The 20,635-nt window shown below is 31.1% G+C and overlaps 1 protein-coding gene across 1 annotated transcript; it reads left to right on the top strand.

Moving 5' to 3' along the window:
- Positions 1-8,571: 8,571 nt before the first annotated feature.
- LOC107438288 (protein maternal effect lethal 26) lies at positions 8,572-14,643 on the top strand. The gene is made up of 2 exons (XM_016050524.4): positions 8,572-10,321; positions 12,516-14,643. The coding sequence occupies exons 1-2, from the start codon at positions 9,194-9,196 to the stop codon at positions 12,522-12,524; spliced, it is 1,137 nt and encodes a 378-aa protein (XP_015906010.1). The 5' UTR covers positions 8,572-9,193; the 3' UTR covers positions 12,525-14,643.
- Positions 14,644-20,635: the final 5,992 nt, after the last annotated feature.

Genomic DNA, 20,635 nt, shown 5'->3' with positions numbered 1-20,635 from the left:
CTTTGAGAATTCTCTCTTTTTTAGGTATTTCCAACGAAAAAGATACTAAGAAATACTGTAATTTGGCAATCATAGTGAGTTCTATGCCATTACTAAAGGCTATTGTTTTCCTTTCATTCTTATCGATACCTAACAGATAATAGCCTCTTAAAAGTAAGATAGTAATTGATTTTCATTGAAATAACAATCACGTAATTACACTATTATATTAGCATATCTACCAGTAATAAACTACATCAAATTTTATATGAATTAATACAAAAAGATTTAAGACTGAACTTGAAAATATCACGAAATGAGAACGTGAAAATGTACGCCTTCTGCGCAACCTACTGTACTGAGTGTGCTTGGAGGGTAAGATAATGCAGACTGCTCCGGACACGCCAAAATAATTTTTAAAAAAAACTGCAAATAACTACAAAACAAATTTTGCAAATAGTTGACTATTTTTGCCTGATGTAAGTACAGAGATGCTAACTGCTCCAGACACGCCAAAATAATTTTAAAAAAAGGCAATTAACTTCAAAGTAAATTTGGCATCTCTGTAAGTACTATAAAGTGGTGAATTCTATAAGCCTACGAATTATTTAGAAATAGTGGTGGATAAAAATCAAATAAATTGAATTTATTAAACCAAGAATCACAATTGATAAACTACCACTTTAAAATATATATTTGCTGTCCCGAGCAAGTTGGCATCTCTGATAATGTAATGCTAGCCAAACTGCCAGTTTCTCCGTTACTTCTGCTACTGTGATTTATTAGTGACTATGTGATTATTTCGATATAAAAATCAATTGAAATTTTTATCAATCTATTCGATTAATCGATATAATTTATAAAATTTAATATAAATTAATCGATTAATATATTTTAATAAGTAATCGATATAATTAGATTTCAGCAAAATAATGGATATCATCCATATTCTATGTAATCAGTTAAAATAATTAATCGTTACACTTAGTAGTCCTTTTTAAATTAAGTAATGATTTTTAATAATGGTTCGGGATTATGATATGGATAATGATTTTCAATATATAGTAGATTGCAGAGTAGTAGTATGATTTTTAATAACCAATTGGGGCCAAACACTGAGTTTCCATGCTGATCCAGCAACATAGTACGCAACTTACCATGCGCGGAAAGTAAGGTAATGAATGAATTGCGATTTTCACATAGGGTCGAAACTGCTAGTTCTCTATTACTTCCGCTACTGTGATTGTAAAGTAACAGTGACAATGTGATTATATCGATATAAAATCAATCTATAATTTCTATCAATCATTTCGATTAATCGGTGAAATTTATTAAATTTGATACATATTAATCGATAATACATTTTAATAAGTAATCGATATAATTAGATTTCCGTGAAATTATAGATATCATCAATATTTTATGTAATCAATTAAAATAATTAATCGTTATACTTAGTAGTCCTTTTTATGTAAAGTAATGATTTTTAATAACCCACGTATATATAGTAGTATGATTTTTAATAACCAATATGAGGCCTTTTCTTATTCTTGTAATATGTTAAAATAACAAAGGAAAAGATTATATCGTAGATAAAATATTAAATTATAACTCATAATTCTTCGCGCTACTAATATTTTCATAATGTTCTAACAGTAAAATTCTAATCTCTGAATTTTAATAGTTATTATTGGTATTAAAAACGATGAATGATGACATCAATTCAATGTTTTGTTTTAAGGAATATTAATTTCTTTATTTAATGTACAGTAAAGAGCAAATCTAATCATAAGTGCACTTTTAGTAACGTTGTCAGACAAAAAATATCACTGTATTGATGAAATTCTTCGTAGCTTTTCTACATCTTATGAATACTTTTTTTTTCCTTTATAAAAGAAAAGAATGTATGGTATGAAAACAAAGGTTTATTTCTTTTTTTGTTGTTATAATGAGGAATTTCGATGTTTCCATATTTATGTGTTTATTTTATTATGGTCTGGAGAACATTACTTTTGTACACTAAGGTATAAATCAACGAGACCGTTATTAAAATAGAAGCCAACAGATGGTGCTTCTAAAAAGTTTTTTTCTTCAAATTTTGCTGTTCGGAAGGGGAAAGAAAACAACTTTGTTTTAGTTCTATTAATAGATATAAAAATTTTTACTGCTTTATGCGATTATAATTCTTGTTTATTTCAGTAATTTACAATCAATCAATATAAGCCAAGCGGTGGAAAGATGACCTCCTAAATATCCCTAATGGTCCATGCCGTGAAGTTGTGGCACAGTTTCGACTCCTAACGGGCCACGACTGTCTGGCTGAACACTTGCACCGCATCGGTATTCTAAATTCACCTGACTGTTCGCTCTGCAACTTGGCAGAGCCCATGAATAGGACCCACCTCCGCCGTTGTGCTGCATTGCCTTCCGGCTCTGAATCGTCGCTTTATTGGCAAGCCAGAGAACTTTTAAGACTTCGGTCATTCTGTTTAGTTTATTTATTCACCTGTTTTGTCTTTGCATTTGTTTTCTGTGTTATTTCTTGTTTATGCCCTGCCATTGGAAATAAAAAAAAAAAACAATTAATCAATATTTTTGTTTGGCATGCATAGATATGTGATTAAGAATCCATGTTGAACAACCGACCCATTTCCCGGGTTTACGACAACTAATGTTCAACTCCGTGGCTTTAAAATTTTGATCTGGATTGAGTACTGGCAGAAATTTGCCTTCGTGGGGGACTTTTTGATGGAACTAACCAGCATTCGTTAAATGAAGAGAAAGACCACGAGAACCTCTAACGGTTAGTCTGACGGCATAGGGACTCTAACCCATTATCCGTCTAGGATATTTTACTGTCAGTACTGGGGTCGGTTCAAGCCGGATGTGGAATTCGTATCGACCAGCCATCGGTGGGATTCGAACCCAGTTCAACTCATTGGAAAACGAACGCACTATCCCCTGGATCATCACGGCTCCTCTAATGTCATTTGCTAATACCAGCAAGCCAGCGTGGTGAAACCAAGTGTGGTGTACCGTGCTTCTCGCCAGATGGCGATACAAGAAACTTTCCTTGTGTATCATTCCTCTCGCCAGATGGCGATAGAAGAAACTTACGAACTTTTTGTAATTCTGCAACTGGCAACACAAGACTGAACTCTTCTCATAACTTGCAACCACAACAGCTGGCTAGTCAACCAGTCGAATTTATTTCTCCGTCCAGAGTGGACGTACTCTCGCTCTGCAATATTCCGCAGCACCTTGCTGCTTTTCGCTGATTCGCCAATGTCGGACTTACTCTACTCGACTATCTTTAATAACTTTATTCTTATCCTAGAATCGTGTAACCTTTTTTTTAACCAACTTAATCGTTGCTTTATTTGTTATTTTTCATAATAGACTGTGATGTTAAATTTAAATGTTAACTTCCTCTCTTGCTTAATAATAACGCCACACAAGCAAATTTGCGTGCACCAGTTACCATTTACTACACGGGAAATCTTCAGACGGTGGGAATCGAACGCACGTCCTCTTTAACATGGACCCAATGCCTTACCAATTCGGCTATACGGCTAACAGAAATCTTTAATGCAATTTGAATTTTTATTAGACTTACGCCAGAACTTAAAAGTATGATTATTTGCCTGTTTGACATTTTATATATTTGTTTAAATTCTGTCAGATCTAATTTATTAAAATGTAACCTTACCTTTGCTACAACTGGAAAAAAAAGTTTCTAAAAATACGGAAATTTCGTAGTAATTGTTGGGTACGGAATTTACGACAAGGTAAGACGGTAACAACAAAAAAAAAGAAAAAATTCTGAAAATATCTTTCGAATATTATAAAAAATTAATATGATTTTGATATTCAACATATATGATAGTTTTCCCGGATGCTATTGAATCAAAAATTTCAAAAGTTTTTGTTAAAGTTCTACCAACTTTTTATTAAATATTTTTATTGAAGTATATAGTTGAAGGTATTGCCCATCGTTAGAGGGGTAGGCCGGTAGGAGTTTCTTATTGTTAGTGACCGCCCCTGTGAAATGGGGTGGCAATATACGACCTGCACGAAAACTTCGTGTGTGGCAATAAAATCTGGCCAAGATGTCTAATGTTTATTTTAACACATAATAAAATACGCATAATTAAATAAGAAATAGTACAATAGGAGAAATACTGGCCTAGCCTTTTATAAATCTCAATTACCACAGATACATACAGTTGTCATATCTGACTCTTCAAATTTATGATTATCGTGTGGCCAATAATGGACGTGATCTTAATGATCATTAAAACTTAAATATATACCAGAATTTTGCGACGGAACTGAGCTTATAATGAATAAACTAGAACGTTAAAAAATTTATATTGAACTTATCAAAAATCAAGTTAACTGTCGGTTAATTGTTAGCATAATGATTTAATAGAATCATATCTTGTCAAAAGAATATATCTTTGATTTATTCTAAATAGGGAGAGTTTCTTTTTGGAGCCCGGATTTTGAGTGAGAGTGCTTAGCCCTCCCATGTCACAGATCCAAGGTTCCATCCTCGGATAGACGGTTCCCAGCAGATCACCGAAGTCAAGCATCACTGACTACGGTCAGTGTGCGGGTGGGTGACCACTTGGATCAGTCTGCGTAGGGACCGAGGGTGTGCGGTATTGGTCCTCGTTAAACTGTGCTACCGTAAAGTGCTCGACTTCGCGCGCAGGTCGTCGGGCTACTGAAGCGGGGGTGCCATCCCTTCCGCAGAGGATCAAAATTGTGATGGCATGTCTTCGGATCGTCCTCCGGGATGTTTCCCAGACCGTCGCCAATAGCCCATTGTGCAGCTCTAGTGCGACGTAAATTAACAACAACCAACTAACAACAACAACCATCCTCGGATAGGGCAAGGTTGACTCAATCACTTATCCCTTCAGTGGTTTGATAAAATGAGTCAAGCATCATTTAGGGACTAAACATTGGAGGCTCCATGCTTTCGGCTAACCACGCAATCAGAATATCTGCCAGAGTCAAAAAACTAGGATGGGTACAGTTGGCCTTTGGGTACGGTCACGCCACTGATTTTAGTATAGAGGTTATTTTTTTAATTAAATGGCCTTAATATTTCATGTATAAAATTTAAAAATTTTAAATTGAGACCTGCAATTCTTGCAAAAATTTCATAACAACCCTACAAAAATAAAATTACTAATTAAGTATCGTATTATTAATATCGTAAGACTGACTGGAAAAATGCCAATGCAAAAAGTGATAAAGCCATATTAGAAAATAAGTTGCTTCTTAAAATCTCCATACATTTATTTTTCTAAAGTTACTGTAATTTAGAATCTGGTTGTGTCAAAAATGATGTAAATGTGTTACCGGCCCTGGATACCTGGTAATATTGGCCAAGTCCGGTACCCGATTGAAAAACTCTTTTTCGACGTGCGGGTAATGAAAATCTGGGCGGGTGGGTAGTTTACCAGGTACATCTCTAATAAATACATAATTCTTTTGTCGTTTGAAATATAACACGGGGGGGGGGCAATTTTCCTCTGTTGATTAAGATTTTTGAACGGATCTTAGATATATTCGCGCCGCTGACATCAAATCTGCAACCAGTTTCTGTGAAAAAGTGACAGCTTTTGTCCAATCCAAATTACTGATATAGTCTTAACCAAGATTATTTTAAAATTCACTCGAGTAAACACTAAGATTCTCCACTTCTTCGTTACGCAAGGAGTGGTGCGAAGAAGGGGAAAATACATTTCAGTTTATCATGGGAGTAGTTGGCAAGAAAGGGATAATGACTAGTCAGTAGAGTTGGTGTTCTCCCTGAGAGTGAGATCAGGATCTTGGTGACTTCTTCAATTTTGATGAGAACCAGGATTCATTTGATAATAGCCACAAGGCGATGGTCAGAAGATGTGGGATCTGTAGAGGTGGAAGGAGCTAGATTTCATGAATCTAAATCTTCCAGAGCGGGCTGGACATCCAGAGTAGTTAGATATATGAATTGAATTGAATGCAGGGTTTAGTGGCACAAAATCCGAAAAAGGACATGCTGCGCCAAACAATACGGTAAAACAGTTCAAAAGTCAAAGTGCATACTAAGCTTTACTTGCCTCGCTATTATAACTAATAAAATAGTATAAGTAGATGAATAGAGTCAGATAAAAGGATGAATAAAATCAGATAAAAAGTATGTGTACGGTATAAAACGCATGTAGTAAAATGGTATGAAGCTGATAAGATGCTTGCAAAAGTGTATGAAATTGTAGCTGTATTAAGACATTTATAAACAATAAAAAATACCAACAGCACGTAAAAACGCAAAAATGTTAGGATGATGGGAGCCACCTTGCAAATCTTCAAGAGTTAAAATAGAACTACCGAAAAAGGTAAGACGAGTTAAAAGGTGGAAATATTAATAAAATGTGATTAATCGAGAGAGGAACGCTACAAGTACTGAGAAGGAGGCTCTCCAAACAGTAAAAGTGGAGGTGGGTTAACCGGGTGTGACCGATACATAGATGTGTAAGCTTATCATCAGCACTACGCTAGGGCAAAACTGGCAAAGGCTTGAAATCGGATTTGATGCTATGCAGTTTTTTAAAAACATTGAGGTCGCACTGTTGTTGACATAATGATGTCACCAATTTCCGAATATGTAGTTTTTTTTTATCAGAGAAAGGTATGGAAAAAAATTAAAACAAATGTGGCAGATCAGGCAGCTGAGTCAGCTAGATCATTCCCTGTAATACTAACATGACTCGATACCCAGCGAAATAAAATCTCAATGCCATTCTTCTGAAGAGTGGTTAGCAAATGAAACATAAAATTTATGTGAATCACAGTGAAATTTTTATGATTGACTCAAAACGCTCATACTATCGGAGTATATTCAACACTTCCCAGTAGAGCATGAGGAGATTAGTCGTAGTGCAAGTAGGATAGCTCAGCTTCAGCAGTGAAGACGGAACAAATCTCGGGAATTTGGTAGCTGTACGTGAAGTCCGCAATGATGACACCACACACAACATATATAGAAGATTTTGAGTCATCTGTATATATCGGGACATAATGAGAAAACTAATGACTTTGAAAAGGGAAAAGTTGTTGAAATATGGTTGGTGATATGGTGATTTATTACATACCTTTAATAGAAAATAAAAATTATATGGTGAAACAGTCCAGTGTGAAATAAATAGGTGGTCTACCAATTATGATGGCGAATCTGAAATCTCAAATGTTTGAATATGTGAACGCATACGTGTTATAAGAGAGCAAACAAGAGAAGGTCGAGAATCATATAGGCGCATTAAACTTATTGGGGTAACTTAACACTGTAAAAAGACCTGATACGATAGTATTGCGTTAAGGACAATTACATTCTGCGTAGATCCAATGGTAGCTGATGACAAACAGCATGCAAGCATTCCACGGGGGAAGTTCGAAATGCACCGCTACAAATGCATAATGCAGTGTGATGCACCGTACCAAGGCGTTGTAGTCGCGAAGCAGAACCATAAACTATACATGCATAGTCCATGCATGACAGTATAAGTGTTGGAAAATTCACAATAGCGTAGTGCGGTCAGCTCCCCCAAAGCGTGTTAGAAAACACTCGTAACATATTTTAGGGTCTCTTGCATCTTTTCCGCAATTGCTTTATGTAAGGCAGAAAAGTAAGCTTATGATCGAAAATAAATTTACCTTTTTGATTTAAAGTTTGATTTAGACGTAACATCCATTGGTGGGTTGTCGAAAAACGATTCGTTATCCGATGGATGTATTGTTATTTCAGTGTCCATCTTCCGCAAAATATCTGATGTGGACTTTTTAACGATTTGTATGAATTTTTGATCATTATTCTTTTTAGGAATGCCTGGTTTAGGGTTAGGTAGCAACTTTACATTCGGACGCTGCTTTAAGACAGGACGAGACTTTTCTGGGACGTCAATCGAGATGTTTTTGGAGGTGGAGATTTGGATACAGGTCTGCGAGAACTAGATGGTCCAGTGTAATTAAATTGTGGTTTCTGTTTTGTTCGTTGTGAAGAAAATGATGTTAAGGTATCTATTTGCTTAATTATGATGCAATATGAAGTATTAGCTGCAGCTGAATAGGTTGTTGTTGTAATTCATTTACGTCGCACTAGAGCTGCACAATGGGCTATTGGCGACGGTCTGGGAAGCATCCCTGAGGATGATCCGAAGACATGCCATCACAATGTTGATCCTCTACAGAGAGGATGGCATTCCCGCTTCTGTAGCCCAATGACCTACACGGGAAATCGAGCACTTAACGATAGAACAGTTTAACGAGGACCCATACCGCACACCCTTGGTCCCTACGCAGATTGATCCAAGTGGTCACCCAACCGCACACTGACAGCAGCTAGTAATGCTTGACTTCGGTGATCTTCTGGCAACCATGTCTTAACGATCAGTCCACTGCGAGATACCGCTGAATAGGAAACTCCCGGATAGGGAGTGCGGGTAGTAATTATTCGGTGGGCTTTCATATTTGCTAACAGTATAAAACTACAACTTTCATTGCAATTTACACGTTGCAGAAAAACAGCAACGAGTATTCCGTGCACTCGTCAACGTTCGTTAAATAAGGATAAACCCTAAGATTCAGACAGAAATGAACTTAAAAGTTGAAACAGTCTAAAAAGAACACTCATTACTAGTTTTGCGAACGAAGTTTGAGTTTCGCTTTGCCCTTTCAATATTAAATATTTGTTATCATTTACATTTGTTATCAAGATCAAGTGTATAATGGTGATCGATAACAATCACAATTAATTCATTCTCCTTTAAATATTACGTATTGCTGTTTAATTGTCTGCTAAATATCGACTCCAGTGTAAACATGTCTGACAATAAAACTCAAAGATTTTTATGTACATGGAAGATTGAAAAATTTAATAGCATTCCAAACGAAAGGCAGCTCGAGAGTCCTTCATTTCAAATTAAAAAATTGTATCATAGTAAATGGAAATTAGTTCTAAAATCTAGTAATCCAAAGTTTGTTTCCTGTGAAGTTGTAAACACAGGTTCTAAAATTGCTGAAGAATCCTATTAGCTTTCGATTCCATTTGTTATGTCCCAAAGGCGATGTTCATAAAACGTCTGAATTATTCACTGAAAAACATTTTGAGTTCAAATATTCATCTTGTTATGACCTAATTACAGTTGATGCTTTGAAGCAAGAAATGTCTAATTGGCCAGAAGATACATTTACTCTTTGCTGTCTCATGGAAAGTGTGCTAGATTATGATTCGTTATCGCTGACAACAAGTAAAACAGCTGTTACTGGATGTAAACTTGAAACAAATATTTCTAAGTATGATTCCTCATTTACATGGTCGTCAAAAGAATCTAAAGGATTAAAAAAATATCCATTGAATATTAAAGAAATAAAGCTTGGAGACATTACAGTGAAAGTGATTATTACAAAGAGATATGGGTTTTGTAAGCTTTATCTTGTCAGTGATGTCAATGATAAAAGGCACCATGCTTTATTTTGGCGTATATGCTTTGCGAAAGAAAAACAAATAGAAAGGTCATTATGTAATTTTAGTGAGGAAAAAAATGTTTACTACACTGGTGCTGAAATTGAAAAGTATAACATACAAAATGAAATCAAAGTAATGTTTTATATAACTTATCTTGCTCACTCTTTGATGAATTATTGCTATACAGATGAAAAGTATGATATTGAAACTCAATCAATATCACTGGAGTTGTTCAAAATCGGAAGGACTTCAGAAGAGGAGAGTGTTTATTGTTTACAGCAAAACTTCAGTAAGTTGCTTTTGGATAAAATATTTACTGATGTTAAGTTACGAGTGGACGATGAGATAATGACCGCTCACAAAAATGTATTAGCCTGTAGATCACCTGTGTTCGCTGCGATGTTTGAACAACAAATGACAGAAAATAATACAGGTATTGTGGATATTGTTGATGTAGAAGCAAAAACCTTTTCTTCCTTTTTAGAATATATTTATACAGGGTCAGTTAAAAAGATAGATGAAGAATTGGCTTTAAACTTGTTAGTTGTAGCTGATAAGTATGATGTACCATCACTGGCTAAGAAATGTTCTTTGTTTTTGATGTCTGTTTTATCGAATAACAACTTATGCAAAGTATTATTGATTGCTGATATGGTTAATCAAAAAGAACTGAAATCATTTGTGGTAGAATTCATCTTAAAAAATTCTACAAATATTTTATCTTCTCCTGAATGGTTGCAGTTAGTTACGAAGAATAATACTTTGGCAACAGAGTTGCTGCTTTTAATATCAAAAAAATTTGATGAACAGAGTAAAATTAGTGAGGTGAGTTATGATAAATTATTCTACAATTTCTATTCATGTTTGTGAACAAATTTGATATTTTACAAAGTCTTGTGTGAATGAATTTAATATTTCTTACCTTAAAATAGCCATTAAAAAAGCTATTCATAAAAATTAAATATAACTTTTTTATTCTTCTGCAGCAGAAAATGATTTAAGAAAGTCATGATTAGTTTTAAATGTAATCAATAATAATAATTATAATTTTTTAAAATTTTGAGTGGTGAGAACAAAAAGTAAAAATTGAAAAATAATTTTACTATTAAAGTACTTTTTAAAGTAATTAAATAATTCAAAAAAAAATTTTTTTTAAACTGCATTATTTTCTGTAACAAGAAAAAAAAGTTAATTTGTCATGGTTATTTTTTTATATATCTATATATATATAAGTATGTCACAATCATCGCTGGAAAATATTGCAGTTTTTCTTTTTTAATAACTATAAAAATCCCTGTGTAAAATATTTAGTATATTATGCAACAATTACCATGAAATTTATATTTCGTAAAATCTCCTGGATTTTTTCCTATCCATGTTGGCAGCTATGGTTATGACTACACCCCATATTTTAAGAGTCAAGGTTTAAAGTCAATTAAAAAATATTCAGAAGTTTTTTTTTTTTTTTTTTTTGTCTGATCTTATAACTTACGTCCACACTAATTAATTAGTATATTTAAGTCTTATGGACTATTTATATCCTATCGTTATATTTGTAATCTGACCATTTGCTCAAAAATTATTTTTCTTATAGCACAAATGTTAAATTTTAATTTGTGCACTATGCAGGGAGGAAAATAAAAAGCAGACCACCCTAATTAACTTTTGATCTACTGATTGAATCTTCGCGCTCTAGAACTCAGTCTTAATAGTATGAGGAGATAACCTCAAATATGCTAAATAATTAATGTAGACAGTATTTTAAGTTACGAAATCAGACACGAAAACATTTTCTCTGAATAAACATATACCCTTTTTTTAGCAGATTCGGATTTCTGCCCATCCCCCACAAAAAATATATGGGGTAACTGCTATCGGGGAAATATGGTCCCCATAGCTTGGTCGGGAGAGCTTCTAGGAAAGATAACCTCTATTTAGGACCATTTTTGGGAGGCACGAATTACCCATGATCCATCTACCACTGAGGATATTTTTCTTTGGCATGCAAAGTCGTTACAAGCGGAATTCGTATCAACCAGCCATTGCTGGGATTCGAACCTAGTTCACCTCATTGGAATGTGAACACTCTGTCCCCTGAGCCATCACGGCTCCTATTTTAGATTGTACGAAAGCGCCATTTTCCACGTTGGATGAAAATACTCGGTCTACATGCGTTTACATCAAAGAATTTTTGAGGGCAGGCGCCGAGAACTTATGCTTTTAGGAAGGAGGGGGAAATCCCCCTTAGCTGAATGAAATTTTGAATTTGACTGAACCATTAATATAAGTGTGTAGTTCAGTACTTCATTAGATTCAATAAAAAAAAATTCTTTTGTTGCTAATATTTTCACAGCACATTAATTTTTTCTACCAATATATCACTGATTTAATGACTATTTACAGTGAAACCTCCAGGAAAGACCACCTCAATTTGCGACTGCGTTTAGAAGGCACAGAATTTTTTACGTAGAATTTTGTACATAATTGAAGAAAACCTTTAGGAGAGACCATTAAAGCCTCTCCCAGCGACCGGGAAAATATCTGCACCAAATGTGTAAAAAGAACCATGAAAAAATATCAAAACAAAAAATTTAACATAACAAATAGATTGAAATGTATTCAAAATATTTGTGAGGCTCTTATTTAGAGAGTTATTTTTGACAATACAACCTCATGTTGCAGTCAGAGTAAATGTGTGCTTATCTATTATATTTAAAAAACATGTTTTTAAATCAATATCCTTTATTTATTTTTTTTTCACTTATTTGAAGAAGATATACAACATTACAAATTATGTATTTTGACTTCTGTTGAATAAATTATTGAATATGTTTGATTATTTAAATCATGAACTAGAAAAATAAAGAGCTGTTTTTACTGTTCAAAAAACTTTCATTCAAAATACTTTTTGACTCTAAATGAAATGATGTTTACTTGTTTAGCTGATTTTGAATACTTTTATTTTATTGTGCTATTTCCAAAAAATTAGTTTTTATTTAACTTTTTTCATTTATTTCAGAGAAAGTAGGGTCAAATCTCCAGCAAGATCATCAGGGCCACGTAAAGTTTACGAAGCTGTAAGGCGATTGAAGTAGCAAGTTGCAAACAGTGCATTTTTTGTAATGAGTAACATCTTCAGTACACATAATGGAAGTTTTAAAAGTTAGAACTTAAATGAAAAGGCTTGAAAAGTATACAAGAAATAACCACCTTAAGTTTTAAGGATAAATGCCTTTTTCAAATTACAAAGTGCTAAGTAAATCAAAATTAAAATCACGTTTATGATATAATAAGGGAAAGGGAAAAAAACAGGGAAAGGGAAAAAAACAGCTTAATACATTGAAATTTTCTTATAAATAATAATAACTTTCAAGAAGTAATTAAATAATAACTTTCAAGAAGAAAAATAAATTCAAGAATTGAATGAAAAATTTCATCAAATTATAACTAATGAGATAGGCAACATAACACACTGTCTGCAAAAGCTAGTTTTTAATTTTTAGAATTTGTGAAAGTTAATGAAAAGAGCTTGTGTTAAGGGTATAGTTATTTTATGAATTATTAAAAAAATATTTAAAATAACTTTACTTTTTTCTAGCATTAGGGGAAAATTCTTCATTAAATCTCAGTTATGCTCATAGCAACAAGGTTTTAAAACGGTATTCTAATCAACTATTTTTTTTTAAAAATTTCTTTGTTTAATTTGTTATTTTATTAAATTAACGTTGGTAATAGCAATTTAAGTTCTTATGAAAAAAATTTTGTTGTCTATACTGTATAACTAAAAAATTGAATGTATTGATGGTAAATAATTTGAAACATGATGAAAAAAAATAACAGAATTTATCTTATTTATGTTCATTCAAAAGTAACATTCATTTTTTTAATTGTTTCTAATATGTCTGTTTCCTGTTTAATAAGTATATACAGGGTGCGTAGCGCTTCTTAAAAATGCTTAAAGGCACTTATTTTTATTTTGTTTTTTAAAAGCCCTTAAAGGTGCTTTTTTTATTCAAGGTTTTTTAAAAAGTGCTCAATTTTCTATCTTTAAAAAAGAGATTTTTGTTTGCTATTTTGATTGTCGTTCTAAATTACAAAAAAATGCATGATTTTCACAATTTTCTCTGCAGTATTTAACAGAGACTAATTATTTTATCATGATTATGTTTTAAAACAACATTTTATCAAGCGGATAGAAAAGTGGAGACCAATTTTATTCCTACTACCAATAAACAAAGAACATGGGAGCATGTCTCCTTTTGTAATTAATTACTGACACTATCTAATATTCCAAGGTGTCTCGCGTTTTTAAAAAGTGCTTATTTTTGATTTACATTTTTTAAAAGCCCTTAAAGATTCCTTTTTATATTCGGGGTTTGTAAAAAGTGCTAAATTTTCTATCTTTTAAAAAGATATTTTTCTTTGCCTTTTTATTGTTTTAAATTACAAAAAATGCACGATTTTCTCTACGATATTTATCAGAAACTAGTTATTTTATCATGATTATGTTAAGTTTGTGAAAATATTTTTGAATTTTATTGATTTTATATTCATAAATTAAGAACTTAAAAGATAGAAGGAAATTATTTTTATTATTTCACAGATCCTAATTATGATTTTTTTTTTTAAGTGATTAAAAATATTTTTTGACTGCTTAAAAGGTGCTTATTTTTTGTTAAAAAATCTGGCTATGCACCCTTATATATTCTTCCAAGCAACTTAATCATAGTACAGTACCTACCATTAAATGTGATTCTTTTGTCACTTGAAGGTTTTGATTCCAATAAATGGCCAACTCCACTAACCGACTTAAAAACGTCTTTAACCATTTTTCAGTATTCCTTAAATAGAGGATCTTTTGAATAGAGAGTGTGCCTTATTTGTGGTTGTCCTTTACAGAAGGTACTGCTAAATTCAATTTGTAAAAATTTATAATTGTTGAAATTAATTGTAATGTAAGGAATTAATCTATTTTTTATAATTGAAATTAATATATGCTTGTTGTTGTTGAATTTTTAAAACTTTATGATTGTTGGATTTTGTAATGATTTAAAAATGGATATTTTTGTAATTGTTTTGTCTTCCATGTCTTTTGTTTTGTTTTGACTCCTTAATAATTTCACTATAATAAAAATATATAATTTCAATATAGTATCCTATAAATACACATTATACATAACTATGACATCAGTAGTATGAACTGACTGAAAAATATCCTTTAAGTTTAGTTAGCAACTTCTAGCTGCAAACTCTTAAAAATAATTTTAAAAACAGAAGTTGTAGTTTTTATTGGTGTATTCAGCTGCTGGAAAACTGAAGTTTCATTGTGTCAGTTTACTTTGATTGGGACAGGAAAAAAACTTGGTTGGAATATTACAGAAAAAAAATTTAGTGAAAAAGTAACTTGTTTTATAAGTAAAATAAATAGCATTTACACAATATACCTTTTTACATTTCTCATTAAAATATTCAGTAACTCTCAATATTTTACTACCACTGCTTATACTTTAACAGTATCTTGATTTCTTGCTGGCATCTAAATTAAAATACACACACTAGTTTTCTAAATTTCATACTAAAAAAATTATTAAATTTGCTACACATATGCAAAAAGATGTTCTGTTCCTTCTTTTACCTTTCATGAGTTTAAATCAATAATTCATGAAAATATTCCTTATTTGAAATATTGATGGGACTTAAAAAGATTTTTAATTATTGAGGGGATATATGCATACCGTCCTTCCCAAAGACCATCCATGCAATTTCTAATACTCAAGGCTAGACACAGGATTTTATGAGCCCAGTGTAATGTTCATTGCAGGCCTTTCTTCAAAACACATAAAATCTAAATATCATATTTTTTATGTTATATCAAAATGCCTTTGATTCTAAAAATATCAATTTTTATAAATATACTAACGCATTTCTTTTTTTAAACTTATTTTAAGCAAATAATAAATATTTGTTGATTTCTATTTTCATCTACATGTACTAAAGATAGATTATTGATAAGAATGGATTATTTGATTTTATATTGATAATGTAAAATTGTAAATTGCGTTTCGTTTCCATAAAATGACTAAATTTCGAAAAAGGTGTAAGCCATAAACCCTGGGTATTAGTACATAGTAATAAAATGTCTGGTTCCTTTTTATTAGAAATTTCTATTCAAATTAAATTTAGAAGATAAAAAAAATTTTTTTTCTTTAATTGTCATTTACTTTTTAAATTTTTTTTCTTTTGAGAACCTGTTAATAATAATCAGATAATAGATACCGTTTCACTATCATCTGAAAATAAAATCTGATTCTCAAAATAAAAAGAATTGAAAGTTATTACAAAATACATAATGTTGCAAAAATTAGTTTTTAAAAAAACAAAACCTTCAAAAAAGAAAAAAAAGTTCCACCAAACAATATACGTGTTTCAAGAGGGAAAAAGTGTAAAATGTATTTTAATTATAGAAAATCAGTACATACCCTTTTGTAAAATCATACTTTTTCTAATTCAATAAAATCAGTTAATTTTTTTCCATTTTAACGAAGTAATTTTAAGAATTTCTAGAAATCAAAGTAAAAAAATGAAAAAGATTTTTCTTTTATAAAAAGTGATATTTGTTTTCCCATTAGAAAAATCTAAATTCAACCCCTGATAAGCTTGTAACAAAAAACTGTTGACTTTTAATATCTTTAAAAAAAATAATAAGAATAAATGATTTTGGCAAATGGATGTTATAATATGGTGAATTAGTTAATTCCTAAAAGAATAATTTTTATGAGAAAACTTGAAAAAACGGAATCAAATGGTGTCTTTTTTATTAAACATGTATTTTGATCTGTGTCCATTTTTAAGGAATAATAGCTTCTTAAATTTCAGTTACTTTGATTTCACAGTTATGCAATATCAATAGTGAAACCTATCAGGAGCGACCACTCTGTTCCACAGTGAAATTGTCGTTAATGGAGGCTGGTCATTCTTAGGGGTTACCTCCATTGACTCGAAGAAACATAATTTTTCGCGAGCTATTTCAATTTTTCCCCGTGAAGTTTTCCTAGTGGGGACTGTAACACAAGATTGTCTATCTCTTTCAGAAATCGTCAAAAAGAGCTTTCCTAATAAGATCCACTCACAATTATTTTGTTAATATTTTTTACTTTGATATTTTTTCGTGTTTTGTTATTTGACAAGGTGTGTAGTGTTTCTTAAAGGTGCTATTTTCAATTTTCGTTTTTTAAAAGCCATTAAAGGTGCATTTTTCATTAAAAGTGCTTAATATTCCCTTTTCCAAAATGAGATATTTATTCTTTACAATGTTAATTTTTGCCACGAATTATGCTATTTAACGTTTTCACAATTAATTCAACCCCAATCTATTTCGGTGTACTGTCAGTCATAGCGCATGAAACACCATTCGTTTCACATATTTGATGAAATACTTGCAGGTTCGCATCTACGTATACCAAGCTAAATTCTGGGTGAAGCATTTTTGCCCTGTCATGTGCAACTGTGCTGCATTTTGCACGAGATTCTCAATTTCAGGCTTCATTTTCCATCCTCTGACAGCAAACCAAAAAATGTCTTGAATTTTAGCAGATTACAGTGACCAACTAAACATAGTCAAATTTTTTTCCCTAATAGCTATTGAAAATTTTATTTCTTTTGCTAATTTCATCGTTGATGATGCGCAATCGTCTTCATAACTGGCAAGCTAATGGCCTTGTGCCATTCTATTTGTAGATCAGTACCATAATATTTGAACTTTACTTGGGGACCATTCACTACAGGTGTATTTTCCCATAGGTCTCCAAAGCAATTAAGAATCCCAAAGCTTCATAAACTCCTCAAAATTTCCATCTCTCTTTCACTCATTAAATTTAAGAATTAATTGAGAAGTTTAAGAGTAATATTTTTACCTAAGGGACCATCCACCAATTGTATAAAGTTTTTGTAATTGCTTAAAATTCTATTAACATTGGGGACATTTTATTTGACATTAAATCATGCATAATACTTGCATTACATACTACTATAATTATAATTTATATTATATATCATTTATAAAAAATATAGCCAAAATCATTATTTTTCTAAACAAATGGTTTTCTTAATCTATTACGATTAATAACTATGAATTATTATCAGTCTAAGTATTGATTTTAATTATTTTATGCCCCAATTTAGACAGATTTTTACATTAAGTAAAACTGAAGTGGTCGCCAATAATTGTCTGATCTCAAATTATTTTAAAAAAATTATAATATATGCTCTTTTATTCAAGAATTGTGTAAAATCAAACAAATTTCTTTTCTTTTATAAACTTCACTTTCCAAAAATATTTTTAAAAAGTTATTGTACTAGAAGAAAGAAAAAACTAAAATTTTTGAGGAAATTTCGATTTAAAAAAAAAATTAGTTTTGAGGAAATATTAGGGACTGAGAATTTTCTGCACTCCTGCTTATATGTACATAAATATTTCCAATAAATCATGAATATAATATACTCCCTGATAAGAAAACTAATTATAATTTACAAAAAAAAATTTTTTTTGTTTAAATGAGTTAATTTTTTTAAATCAATCAATTCTAGGATTTAATTAGGTACAGTAGGGAACCGATTATCCGGAACGATCGGGACCATCGCTATTCCGGATAACTGATTTTTCCGGTTTTCTGAATCACTACAAAAAGCCGTTTTTTTATTGTTAAATCCAAATAAAAAAACAAATTTTTGGAAATAATCTTAAAAAGAAGAAAAAACGATAGAGTAATACACTAATGATTATTTCTAAAATGATGGTAAGGTAAACATCTTTCTAAAAAGAAAGAAAAATCCTAAAATCTTATAAGGGAAAAAGAAATTTTTTTAAGAATGGCGGGAAAATTTATCGAATTTCGTTCCGGTTTTCTGATTTCCGGATAACGGGTTCTGTACTGTACTATCAATTTTTACTATGCTTATTAGAATAAATTTCCTAATTACATGTTATTTTATTATGTTATAATAGGTAAGTAGGTCAACATTAAAGTTTATACAGCTGAGCATCAATCAAAAGAACAGTTTCAAATTACGGTTTTATTCATACAAAACTGAAAAACGAACTTGGTGTACACAGAGGGCTTCAAAACTAATTTTTTGTGAATGTTATTTTGTAAACTATTTTGTTGTTTTAATAAAGTAATTCAAGAACATGATGGAACACTTATAACTTTACATGTATGTTAATTTAAAATACTTATCTATACGCCAAAATTTTGAATCTTTGACAATTATCAAAAACTATTTCAAAGGTTTTTTTTTTGGCATGACGGTTAAAACAGTCAATTGTCAAAAACTTGTCAAGCCTGCCTAGTTATATTTTTTAAAGTGCTTAAAGATATTTGTGTGTTTGAAAAGTGCTTACTTAGCTGTGATAAGAGACAACCGCAATGCCACAAAATTTTTATATGCTAATAATTTTTGCTTAATTTTGTAATCATTTATGAATAAATTGATAGTAACTAAATAAAGATTTTTTTTCCAACTTTAATTTTAAAATAAAATTATTGCAAACTGATTTCATTTAGAAAAAAAAAATATTTAGAGAGAGATGTTTATTTTTTTAAAATTAGGTTTTTTTCAAAATATATGTTATATTTTTTATGGAAGATGCTGCTTGTGGCGGTCAGAAGGGCTTAAATATCCCTTTACAGCTTCATCCGCACTCAGGACAGCTGATGACAAGAATGTTTTATCACACAAACTGCATTAATAAAATTTTTGTCCACTATAGCAAGATATTGTTCAAAAGTAGCTTTATGTGAGCCCTGTGGCAGAATTTTTTCTGACTTTGTGCGACAAACCTAATTAGAGCCAATATCTTTCTACGAGATATTTTTATCGTTATAAATGTATGTGTAATGAATTTATAATAATATATGAAATTCGTGTTTATAAAATAAGTCTACTTGCATAGAATAAAACTGTGTAGAATTTTTTTCTTAATTTCATAATATAAGTTTACATTTCTTAATAAGTTTAAATTGTTGAAGTATAAATTTACATAATCTTCGATAATAAAAAGTTATAAATGTATAGATCTGCAGACAAAAATGCTTACTAGAGCATAAATAAAGATTACCCAGAACCTGTAATAAGATAGAACTTATAGAAATAGCTAAGAATGGACAAAAAGATTAAATTTATAAAACAAGATAACTGAATTTGAAGTATCAGTTTAAAACAGTATGATTTAATGTTTCATTATAGTAGTTATATCAGGTACAGAAACAAATCAGGTGAAAAAATTAATATTGAAGTTGAGTAATCAAAATAATAAAATAGTATTGACTATAACCGAATTCTAAAAGCAAAAAAATTAAAGCAATGTTTGCTTCAATTTTTTCTACATCTAATTAATTAGATTCGATTAATATTGTACTGACTAATTGAAAATTTTTTTTTTAAAAAAAAGGAGGTAAATAAAACTTTTTTCGTGATCAGATTAAGTTCAGAACGAAAAAAATACACAGCGCTTGTGATTTCGCACTGTATTGTGTAAATATATAGCACTGATTCCACACGAAGTATGCAGAAGCAGTTTCCGACTCATATGCTCAAGTCTATTCAACATCTCGAAACGAAATAGTCTTTATCAGTACTGAAACATCGGTATTAGAGCCATACTCATTGGATGCAATTTTTTTTGCATGCGTATGGAAACCTGTTTGAAAGTGACCAGTAAACATTTTTCACCAATCTGGTGAGATATCTTTCAGGCTTTATTTCATTTATCGTTAGATTGCGTTTTTTTTTTTTTTATTATCGACGATTTAATTCAAAGGATATAGGCATTTTATCTTTAAAGTATATATATATATTTACTTTTTACCTTTGACTGCTTCTAAAATTTCTTGATTTGTTGGAAATGCTGTCTCATCGATATACTATCGATAGTGATATCTCATCGATATCGCTACTAGTTAGAATATTTGGTTCGAATCTAGAACGTTTTTTTTCTTTTCTTCCAATATTAGTAGCGTGGGAAGCTTCTTTTCCTGTCGCTTTCCAGAAAAAAAATCTCAGACATCGCTAGATGTTGTCGACTTCCATCTTATTTCTTTTTCGGAATGCCGCCTTGAAAAATCGGTTTTCAAATTTCTT

Source organism: Parasteatoda tepidariorum, chromosome 3 (genome assembly GCF_982258835.1).
Source record: "Parasteatoda tepidariorum strain Cologne lab strain chromosome 3, Ptep-v5.0, whole genome shotgun sequence".
NCBI lineage: Eukaryota > Metazoa > Arthropoda > Arachnida > Araneae > Theridiidae > Parasteatoda > Parasteatoda tepidariorum.
The sequence above is the reverse complement of the archived record's forward strand: the minus strand, read 5'-3'. Positions and strand labels throughout refer to the sequence as shown.

Coding starts and splice junctions, on each gene's coding strand:
- LOC107438288 (XM_016050524.4), top strand. CDS start 9,194: ATGTCTAATTGGCCAGAAGATACATTTACTCTTTGCTGTCTCATGGAA.